This window comes from Nuphar pumila, chromosome 16, assembly GCF_984573655.1.
Source record: "Nuphar pumila chromosome 16, dmNupPumi1.hap1.1, whole genome shotgun sequence".
Classification (NCBI taxonomy): domain Eukaryota; kingdom Viridiplantae; phylum Streptophyta; class Magnoliopsida; order Nymphaeales; family Nymphaeaceae; genus Nuphar; species Nuphar pumila.
In genome coordinates this window covers 66,934,247-66,946,090 of record NC_143264.1, presented here as the reverse complement: position 1 = coordinate 66,946,090, position 11,844 = coordinate 66,934,247, and the positions used below count along the sequence as shown (strand labels likewise).

General features: G+C 38.4%; 1 protein-coding gene across 1 annotated transcript; it reads right to left on the bottom strand.

Annotated features, from left to right (window-relative positions):
- Positions 1–1,316: 1,316 nt before the first annotated feature.
- LOC149813400 (P-loop containing nucleoside triphosphate hydrolases superfamily protein) lies at positions 1,317–8,653 on the bottom strand. Its single transcript, XM_089991836.1, has 8 exons — positions 8,366–8,653; positions 7,219–7,433; positions 5,816–6,144; positions 4,888–4,969; positions 4,010–4,426; positions 3,162–3,905; positions 2,513–2,623; positions 1,317–1,937 (listed from the first exon to the last, which is right to left on the bottom strand). The coding sequence occupies exons 2-8, from the start codon at positions 7,402–7,404 to the stop codon at positions 1,539–1,541; spliced, it is 2,268 nt and encodes a 755-aa protein (XP_089847962.1). The 5' UTR covers positions 7,405–7,433; positions 8,366–8,653; the 3' UTR covers positions 1,317–1,538.
- Between the last annotated feature and the right edge of the window lie 3,191 nt (positions 8,654–11,844).

Below are 11,844 nucleotides of genomic sequence, written 5' to 3'. Positions count from 1 at the left end.
ATATTTAATTTAGTTTTTTTTTTAAAAATTTTAATTAACATTAAATGTGATTCTGCATGCTTGAATAACATAAATGCATAATTGATGATGTAAGAATTAGGATTTTAATTTTGTATTTATTTAAATGACATGGATTTTGGATTATGCTTTTATGGTGTTATGTATTTAATACTTTATTTTGGTTAAAATATAAAATTTTAAAGGTTTTTTCAATTAATATATGAGAATTTTAGTCTTTTTGTTTCAATTAGCATGTGAGGTTCTCATTGTGCATTTGTGCCCACCATAGATTAAAATTTTGGCTCTACCTATATATATATATATATATATATATATATATATATATATATATATATATATATATATATATATATATATATATATATATATATACACCATGCTCCCCGAGCACCTTCTCTCTCTTATAAACTGTTGGATCATTTTCAATCCAACGGTTTAGAAGAGGGTTAAATGTTGGCATGCACATGACATACATGTGTAAGCATCATCCATGCATGCATGTGAACATGTGTATTCTTGTCTATCATCCATCTATCTATGCATGAGAGAGATGCAGATCATCCCATTCATTGTCAACTCATTTACTTTTTGGGGTTCCAATATAATTGGAAAGACATGCACATTTAACTCTCCATCTAAACCATTGGATTGAAAATGATGTAGAATTTTTTTTTGGATCATGTTATTATAGCATATATGTATGTTTTTAAGACCTTTAAAAATCAATGGCTTACTATGTATTAAAATTTCATGGACTTAAAAAATCCTAATTTTATGTCAAAAAAACATGATCCCAAGCATTCCTATCATGTTGAGTACATTCATAAGGTTTAATTGAGAAGATACAACCTACAAGTAAGGAGTAGGTCTCTTTATATATATATATATATATATATATATATATATATATATATATATATATATATATATATATATATATATATATATATATATGAGTAACCTGTATCATCAAACACATTTAATGATACTTGGACGACGGGCGATCAAATGGCGACAATTCATCATTTTTTATTTTTACGCTGAACGCCACTAAACCTCTGGGTGGGAAATTGACAATTAGCGGTTGTTCAAAACTGCGACTAATTTTCATTTTTCAAAAAAACAGAACAAACCGCTAATTGTCATTTTTTAGAAAAAAGAACGTGGCGTAATCCGCTCGAAGGATAACCCGTTATATATATATATATATATATATATATATATAAAGGAAAGATGACCAAACTATAGAAGCAGAATTTCAAAAACTAACACAAGCAGCATCGTGCGTCGTAGGAGCAAAAGCTGATTTATTTCTATCAACTCATTTTTCATTTCAAGTGAACAATCACTTGCACCAAAAAGCTAACGACCCTTTTAGTAAGGACAAGCTGCCTACCTCTACAGAAAAGAAAGAAAGGACAACAGAGAAAGCAAAGAACAAAGAACGATCATGGCCTTTTGGGGTCACTAACCAAGTTGCCCCTGACAAAATTGGCCCGGTTACAAGAGACCCATGTTTACGTAGGAATACTCCGTGACCGGCCATGAAATGCGGATGTGATCAGCAGACGAGCTTTTGTGGCACCACCATCAGCAGATTGTCTCTGTGAGTCCCTCTCTGAGGGCAGAGAAGAGTAACAACACGAGGGGTTCGAATGCTGGTTACTAGTGCGGAGGAAGTGATCTAGATTCTGCTGGTATCTGTCGTCACCAGTGGCGAGACTTGCTTCTGGATTCCCGGACACACGCACATTCAGTGTGCCACCCTCGTGATTCTCTGAATGCTGCTCATGCTTGTTAGGTGCACTGCCTTCGCCATTCTCTGACCAATACCCATTGTCCTGCTCATCGCGCATCGCCAGATCTTCATACTCCTCGTCCGACTTCGTTGATTCCTCGTCAACAGAACCCTCCATCTAAAGTCACACTAACAGTTCATCAGTAAATTGGGAAAGACATTATATATATATATATATATATATATATATATATATAGAGAGAGAGAGAGAGAGAGAGAGAGAGAGAGAGAGAGAGAGAGATGGTTATCATGAAAGTAAAGGTCTTGAAGGTCACCATAAGATGGTTAGCAAAATCATGACCTTAGAACAACGACTGTTAAATTTATCCGTACACTTGTTTACACTTTTTACTCAATGAGGTAAGAGTAAGATTAACTTTTCATCTGTATTTTTTTTGTGGAAAACCTTCCTTATCTACTCCTAGGAATTAAGAAATTATTGACGTTTTTGCTAATTAAACATCACGGCTCGTCATATCTTTGTAACTCTTCATTTCTTCGCTTGTTTGCTACTGGAGTTATTTTGCAAGTCATCCCTAAAATAGTATCCTTACAGAACAAGCAACTCTCTAAACCTCCTACTTGGAAAGTAGAACCGATACCTGAGTTGGTAGTTCTTTTATTACTCTCATAGATCCTCAAACATGAAAACATGAAAACAAGAAAAATAGTACACCGTGGTCATGTACATACCTCGTCATGCATTATCTTTCCTGCAGCATCACTGAGATCCTCATCGCTATCCTTGTCAGCTACATCTTCAGCTTCTTCATCACTGCCAGAAACTGATAACTCCTCCTTAAGCTGACAAAACCAATGGCATGCAACCGATCTTATAATTCATTACCATACTCAAGAATCCAAGTATGTGCTAGTCATACACCAAAAAATACGAAATGAAAGACCGTTCTAAACAGATCAATTCCAAGCTATATGGCATGGTTAACTTATTGCCTGAGCCAATCATGGAGCTGGAGAAGTGGTTTTAATAAAAATAGAACACAACAAAAAAAGAGATGTTTCAAAATCATGAGCAACAAACTTATAGAAGAATGCAAACGCTTTGTTAACTAACTTTGCTTTAAACATCAACACTTCTTTATCCCCCTCCCCCCTCCCAAAGGCTCGAGAAGGATAGTGGGCATCTAGCTCACTTGGAATCACATTCAACTCCTAAAGAGTTAACACAAACTTACGGCAACACTATCATTTCAAAAAGGAACGGTAGGCAACAGAAAATAGTTTTGTAGAGTTCCTACAGTCCTGACCGCTCTGGGGAATAGGGGATTTTAAAAATACCATTTAAAAATTTCAATGGTTATGAAAAGAAGAATGGCCATACCTCCTTGGCAGGTCCATCAGAAAACCTCGGAGAGCTACAACATGATGACTGGTACCTGCTTCCAGTCTCAGCAGTATCACCTTTAACAGAATCGTCAATACTTCCAGCATAGCTGGTGCCAGCAGTATCACTGGGCCATGCGCTAATACCGAAGTTACCAAATTGCAAATTAACTGGTTCTGCTTTTCCAATTAGCAACGGACCATATACAGGACTACTTACACCCTTATTGATTCCATGGCTTAGCATGGAGTTTCCATCATTATCGTCTGGCCCGACAGGCCAAGCCTTGGCTACAGACCCGTCCATGTTAAGAAGAGCCATCAGGTGACGAGAAGACCCTTTCCTTTGAATCAGCTGGAACATTCCTTTTGAGCTTAAAGAATTAGCAGCACGTTGATTTCTGTACTCTTCATCAATTACAGCAACTGTGTTGGTTGTTGGTTCATAAAGCTGTTCGCCAGCCTCACGCCTCCGTAAGCAGCTAAAAAGCGTTGCATGAATAGCAGCTACACTCCTGTCGACGTTCGTGTTGTTAATCTTAGGCACCAGATGCTTATCAGCTCTGTTGCAAAGATACTCTTGGATAGTCCTGATGTTGCGTATATACTTCACATATTTGTTTTTTGCAGGGTCCAGTGTCATATATTTTGCTCGAACAGCAAATCGTTCCATATGTTTATCCTCATTTGTGATATAAATCATAAATGGTATGATCGAAGGATGTTTCTTCATAAGACCCATCTGGAAAAGAAAAATAAATAAAGGAAAGAAATTAGTGACGGAATGTACATGAAGAATCCAAACCAGAAATGGGGAAAAGGAACTGCTCATCAAGGCATACCTACCACAAAATTAAGGCTCAAATGGACACCTTCAACAACTACAGATTCATTCCTCTCTTCCCAGGCAGTAATAAGTCTATCTAGACTGTCGATCACCATCTCACTTTGGGCCTTGAATCCCTCAATAGCCATTTGTTTCGCACCAATGGCTTCGGTGACAGAAGCTGAATCAGAAGGCTTGGTTTCAGATTTTCCATGGGAAGACCCATCTTCCTCTGTGGTAACCAGAGGAGAATTGACTGCTAGTTTCTTAGCTTTGCGTTTGGCCTTTGCTTTGGCAACTGCAACCGGATCTAAGAACTCACCAGCATGGTATGTAGATGCCCACAACAGAGGACTTTGCTTCTCATCCACAAAGCTCCTCATCATGTGTCGAATAGAGTCAGTAGATATCACTGTTGTGATGCCCAAGCGACTACCCTATAAGAGCTATGACTTTCTTATATGAGGGAAAAAAGAAACTTCTGTAGAGAAAAGATAAAATCGCTGTTCTGCTGCAATTTGCAAGGAAAAGAAGCAGTTTTCTGGCTCTACAACCATTAGTTGAAAAACTTGAACTGTTCTTTAATTCTTTCTCTTGTTTGCAGGGCATATTCATGCACAATGGATCATCAATAACATTCTCATCTCCATTCGAAAAATTAAATCAAAGAGCAACAACGAAGATATGATAGCTACAAAAATATAACACTATATTTTTATCAAAGAACGTCATGTTTGAAGAGGTGTACTGTGATAAACTCACTAGCCAAAAGGAATCAAATCACTTCCTAGAAAGCTTATTTCCAAGCTACATGGACAAGTATGATATAATGTGCAATGCACATTGCCTCCAAAAAAAGAGGCACAGTTAAATATCTTATTCATCAAGAGAAGATTACCAGTAGTGCAGATAAAGTAGACTTGCCACAACCACTTGTCCCACACAGCAGAATTGTCAAAGATTCTTTCCTTTCACGAATTCTGGAATCAGAAAGGATAAGATATCAAATCTAACCAAACAGGAACAGAATACAGTTGCAACCAGAAAAAACTTAATACATTCATTTTTTATTCATTTTAACCAAATCCAAAAAACTGTTTGCTAATAATCAAGCAGAGGAAAAAACAAAAAACACAACATAACAAGGATAACAAAGTCATTGACCAAACAAAGAACAGAAGAAGCAGAACAAGAAGCATGGTGGAGTTAGCAAAAGGTATCAACCTTCACAAACAAAGAAAGTAGCAAATAACTATCTTCTCCCATGAACTGTATCCCCCATCACCACAGCCATTCCTTAAATTGGAAAGTACTCTTTTAGTCTGTGTTGACAATCTGTAGTCCATGGGAAAGAGCTGCCATTTGATGATTGATCATCCGGTATTGCTTAGTCTAAATAAAATTCCATGAGTTGGTAGACACTCCAGATTGTCCAACTGCGTGTCTATGCTTATATTAACAATAAAGGCAGGTGACAAGTACAATGCAGCTCACCCTATACAAGTTGCCTATCAGGAAAAAGAAAAAAAAAACATAGAAACTAATGTAGAGCTTACTACAACTGTATCTTGGAATCACATATCACCAAGAAGGTACCAAGGCCAACTTTTCTCTCACCCCCCCCCCCCCCGGTGCACACCAGGGTTATTTGACAGTTTTTCCACTTGTCTTACAAACAGCATTCACATAGATGCGTACATGAATGCACAGACACACGCATACAATCAGCAAACATTTTCGTCAAACATCCATTACTTACAGGCTAAACTGAACATATGGAATATCTTAAAACGGGCACTCAAACTAAGAAACTTAAGATGCAATACCTGCATGCCAAAACCAAATCAGCTCTTTGATTCGGACCAATGTACTTGTACTGCGAAAGAGAATCACAAACAACGTCCAAGAAAGTCTTCCTATCAACAGTGACAGTTGTACGTCTCTTGTATGTCTCAAATGGTATGCTATCATTTCCGTTGGCTTCTGCAGAGATCAAATTGTTTGTGATCTCTGTTTCTCCCAGGCAGCTATGATGGGAGCCCACTTCTTCAACACATCTGCCTGTAGCATCCACCCTTGATGCGTCCGCTTTAACATGTGATGACACATCCTCAAAATATTCATTTTTGGTCACTTCAAAAACCCTTCTGCTAATCTGATTAGATTAATAATAACTTATCAAGAACTCTGTTGAACGGAAGAAAAGGCAATAAATAACATAGGTGGATAAATACGTGCCCATGAAGAACTTGCTCCTAACATAAGACTATCACAATGCAAATCAGGCTTTTCTACGTTGCAAATAGAACTAAAACCCTATCCATGGATTCCAGTCCTTTCAATAGTTTCTTTCATGCCGCAAGCAATTGGAGACCAACAACTCTCTAAAACAAAAGACATCTCTAATACAATATGCATGGCCCAAATCCAAATTCAATGATGAAATATTTAAAGTGGCAGATCAATTAACAATAAACACAACCAACATGCAACCGGTTATTGCATGCCAAACAAAAAAAGATCCAGTCCTTTGACATAGGATGGGTCGATCCTAGCCATCCAACTGAAGCATCTGGACAGCTATGATTAGTTCACATCTTGATGAAAATGTGGACCAATCCTAGCCATTGAATGGAACCCATCCTATGTCAAAGGACTGGATCAGTACTCATGCCAAACAGGAAAAGGAGAAGGATGAGTAGAGGCACTGTGGTAAGTTCACAGTCGAACAAACCCTAAAATTAAAACCAAATGGCAAAAAGAAAAGACACAGGAGGATGGATCACCAATTCAAATTTTCTTCACAAATCACCAAACTCACGAGTCAGGTAGATCATTGTGATTAATGTTAAAATAACGGTTTTAGAAAAAAAATTACACCCATTTGGTCATCAACGAAGAACACTCTAGCCTAAGTTCTTCGCATTCTATATCCCTTTCTATCTTTTGTTCTTCGTTTTTCCAACGGCTCTTCGCTCATTGAGCACTAGGTATGGGCGAATTTCCAGTCCTTAATTGGGTGTCCGGATGCAGGAACTTACAGAAAAGTGAGATAATCTAGGATATTGAATTGTTCTCCACAGTACACCCAACTTTTCCCAATGTTCGAGATAAGCTGGCACAGAGAGAGAGAGAGAGAGAGAGAGAGAGAGAGAGAGAGAGAGAGAGAGAGAGAGAGAGAGAGAGAGAGAGAGAGAGAGAGAGAGAGAGAGAGAGTAGAAACCTCCACCTTGAAAGCATGGCGGGCTTTGCAGCCCATGAACTGCAGAGTGCTCTGCAACAGCGAACGCGTATATCGAAATGACGACGAGGACGATGACAATGGCAGTGAAGAAGAAGAAGAGGAAATCCCATATCCCTCGTTCTTTTCCCCGTCATCCACCAAGATGTACAGGAGCTTCGGCAGCTCCACCATTTCCCTCGGACGCCCAAACTCTTTACCACCTGTACCGCAAAAACAATAACAGTGATCCACCAGAACGAGGCACGAACGATCAAACGGCGAAAAGGAGCGCGCAAAAAGAAGAGAAGAACCCTGTTCCCAGAAAAAGGCTAACACCAAACAGGAACCTCTTATTCCGAATAGTAGTGGACCAAAAAAACAATTATATCGGAAAATCAAAGTAAGAAACTCCGACAAATTTCACATACTCTGCATTGGAAAAATAACTAAAAAATGGATCGACGGAATAATTCAAGACTATGGAGAATCATAGAAAAAGGGAGTTCATAACCTTTTTCCGTTTTTAATGCTTGTTTTTTGTATATACTTCGTACGTTAATAGAAGGATCGTCAAATGGAAAAATAAATTCTAAAACAAAAAGAAAAGAAAAGGGAGGGAATCCGTAATCAGTATTAAATTACACACGTAAAAAATTAAATATTTCCAAAGAAAAGCCGATGCTTCGGAATCTTCATTCCCTCCACTAACAACCAAAAAAATGGGAAAATTATAAACGAAAAAAAAATTAAATTCTTCACCGGAAAGACTAAAGAAATCCAAAGGCGCAAAAAGATCACGAAATTCCTAACATGCAAAAAAGAACCTCAACAGGAACCAAAAGAGAGAGAGCGACTAATCATTTGAAAAACTCAAAATACGACAAATTAAAAAAAGGAACGAATTAACACGAAATCCCCGCAATGCATATCAGGAATAGAAAAAATAAAAAAAGGAACTACGAAGAAATTCAACGACTACAGCAAATTAGTTTTCTCTTGGAATTTTCAACGAGCGTAGCAGATTATTACGATCAATACAATGCTTTCTCTTCACTCAAAAAAAAAAAGTATAGCTAAAAGCCTAAAACAAAAGTAGTCAAGAAAAAGAAAAAAAAACACACGAAGAAGGAACCAGGTGGAAGAAGAGCCGTACGGTAAGGAGAAATGCAGGTCGAAATGCGGAAAGAAGAGGCTAGCGATCCCTTCAACCTCTTCTTAAGACGATGGGTGTGGACCGCGCAGCATCACTACTCGGTGAAGGATGAGGTACGGAAGGAACCAGGTGAGGAGGGAAGGGGTCTCCGGATCCGCGATTTATTGGCGGTGAGGGCGGGGAAGACGACGAGGGCAGGTTCGGCATTTCGGGGAAGTGTTGCAGGGTGGGGAGCTCCCACCTTCCGCCATCTTTGGCCGAACCGGTCACCACGCATCACGCAATCCCAGGTTCCACCCGTCGCCTCAGCTCACTCTCTTCCTTTTTTTGGGAGATTGAAAGACCAAAATGCCTTTTCCATGAAGACGGTCTTGACCCTTGACTTTTCGAAATGACCGAACTCCTCTCTAGTGTCTTCCACATTTGTCTCGTCAAAGTCCGAAGGCTGGCGTTTGGTTTGAATACCGATTTGAAGAATCAGTCATTTAAAAAAAAATAAAAAATTCAAAACCAAACAAATAATAAAAAAGTTTGACAACATTCTAGCAGGCCTGGGAAGAAAGTGCTGACTCCTTCATCCTAGGTTCGACTCCCACCGAGTATGCGGGTGCGTTTAACTGGTCGACTCTGGTACATAGTGACAAACGTTTTAAACGGCAATTTCTCGTTTTTCAAAAAACTCGCAGGAAATTGAATTTTTTTCATAAATCTTGCATTTTTTTTTTTGGAAAATTCTCGGCAATAAAAAAATAATTTTTAAATTAAAAAATTTATTTTTATAAGAAAATATTAATAAAAAATATTTAATAATAAAAATATACATTTTTTTCGTGATAAATAGCCATTTAAAACGTAAATATCATGTTTAAATCACGGTATTTATGTTTTTCCATAAATCTCGCAAGATTTTAAAAATCTAGCGAGGAATTGCCGTTTTAAACTTTCAGGCAATTTATCACGATATTATCGCGAGATTTATATTTCATAAATCTAGCGATATTTGTCACTATGCTCTGGTATCAGTGACCCCACCTTGGGTTTACCTAAAAGGAGGACAGACCCCATTAAGTGACCTGGTTCTTGGGGGAGGGTTTCTCGTCATAGAAAGGAGAAAAGAAAAAAAACCATCAAGCAAGCATGGTTGATACTTAAAACCAATGCTGTTAAAATCAGTTCATAGGTGAATCAGTTTCTATAAAAAAAAACTAAAGAATCAAATTGAATTGAATCAGTTTTTAATTGAAAGACTTTTCATTAAAAAAAAATCAGAAAATTAGCAAAAAAGAAAATAAGAAAAAAAGAATTTTGTCGATTCTACTACAGATCGACATTCGTTCAAAAAAAAACCCAGAAAAAATGCCAAAATAAATAAATTTGGCCGATTCTGAACCGATTCTACTTCAGATCGACAGATTTTTGTCGATTCTGACCATTTGAGCCAAATTCGCTCATTTTTGGGGAATCAGTTAAGTGCTGACTCGATTCGGACTGATGTTGACAACATTTCTTAAAAGATCATATATCAAACACGAGTCAGATTCGAGATTCAAGGTTTTCAAACCGGGCCTAAGCACAGCGAAAGTCGTCATGTCGACCCAGAATAGTTTGATGTAGGTCTAATAGTGATTCAGTCAACTTAGGGCGTGGGCGACACGATTGACTGAGTTGGGATCAAAATTGCAAATCGGTGGTCATGTCCAATCCGGTCTTGGATGGCCAGTAAATCCTACTGGACAAAAGTCTACGTCCGGGTCTGGATCCCACTGGTTCGGGGTTGGACCAAACAGCAGCCTTGAGCGTCCAGGGATAAGCTAGTTAATTTGGGAAGATTGTGGCGACATTTAGGCTCCTTCCGTTGACCCGTCTAAGAGGTTATTCTCGTCATTTCCTCTTCCCGCCCAACGTCACGGAAAGCGGAGGAACCCAATGTGGCTTTCCGCTTTCGTAAGTGGTGATATTTTTCAGGACAAAAATACCCTCAAAGTACAACCAAATATACAAAGACGTCCCGTATCCGTCCGAAAATCAACCCTAGCGATTAACTTTACGAAAATACCCTTAAATTGTACGACACGTGGCTGGGAGGGTCCATCTGTCGAAGGGGGCTTTACTCGTGGAAACTGATCAGCGTCCAGGTGGCGAGATAGACGGTCAATAAGTTACTAAAGGCGAACGGCGGAAACGTAAAGGAGTCAAGGAGTAATGGACAAAAGGGACTGGTCCCCATTGATTTGAGGGAAAAACAACGTAGAACACGGAGAGAACACGAGTGTCCTACAGGTCCAGTGCGAACGACACTTCTGTTAACTATAACAAATAGAGTGGGTAAAATATCGATGTATTCTGTCAGCAGTTTAAAGCTTTCAAAATATCGCGTTTTTTTAGTTTTGATATCACAATGTTTGAGATATTTTGTGATCTTAGAAAAACTGACTTTTTTTAATTTTTACAGTTTTTGTTTTTATTCATTTTTTTTATATTTAACCTCATTTTTGTTTAGTTATTTTCGCTGATATTTTGATGACAAAAAAAAACATAGAATTCGATTACCAGAGATAGTTTGGCTGCCGATCGTTGTTGTTTTAAAACTTTAGTGACGGTTGATCATAATTTATATACAAATTTCAAGTCAGAATTCCAAATCTGGATTCAGATTCGCACATAATCTGATAAAGGAAAACTGGATCTGGTTCTATACGGTAATACTGGATCCATATAAGAAAAGCTTGAAACAAGTTTCTTGCAAAAGCACAAATAGGTAGAATTTATCCACATCCAAACATAAAGCTAACAGATAATTCTGATAAGAATCCAAAAAATCTGACTGGATACATTCAAATATGGTCTGAATGCACCATTCAGTTCCTACATAGGGCTGCACAACGAGCCTAGCTTGACCCAGGCCAAGCTTGGCTCAAATCGGGTCCCATCAAACCCAATCCATTTGCATTCCTAGGTCCAGCTTAGTACCAGTTGGGACCTGGTCTAATTTTGAACCAAATGACCCAAGCAAGCATAAAAAACTGTATGCTTTTCTTTTTCATTGTATGTAGTCCATGGTTACTTCTGTAGATTGGATCTGCAAGGATCCAACTTGCTGGATGGGATTTGGATCTGGATCCATCTAACGGAACTGGCCACATCTTGAGAACATGCCGGATTTGGGTCTTCGTTGAAACAGTCAGATTTTGAACTTGGCTACGTGCTATTATTGTAGGTGGAGTAGACAGAGTTGATCTGGATCCGGAATGTAGACTTAGGGATTTTCTGTTGAAGCAGTCATGGGACCAATGTCTCAATTCTGCCCCGGGTCCGAGTTGGGAATTACCTGAACAGGCAAATGCTTAAACACAGTTTAAGGTCCGCAAAATGACATTGCTGTGGGTTTTAGGGTAAATTTGAAATTGGATTTGAGATCCGAGGATTTGAAATACGCAGCTCTGACGTGACCCTTCATCTTGAATAATAAATTCTAGTGC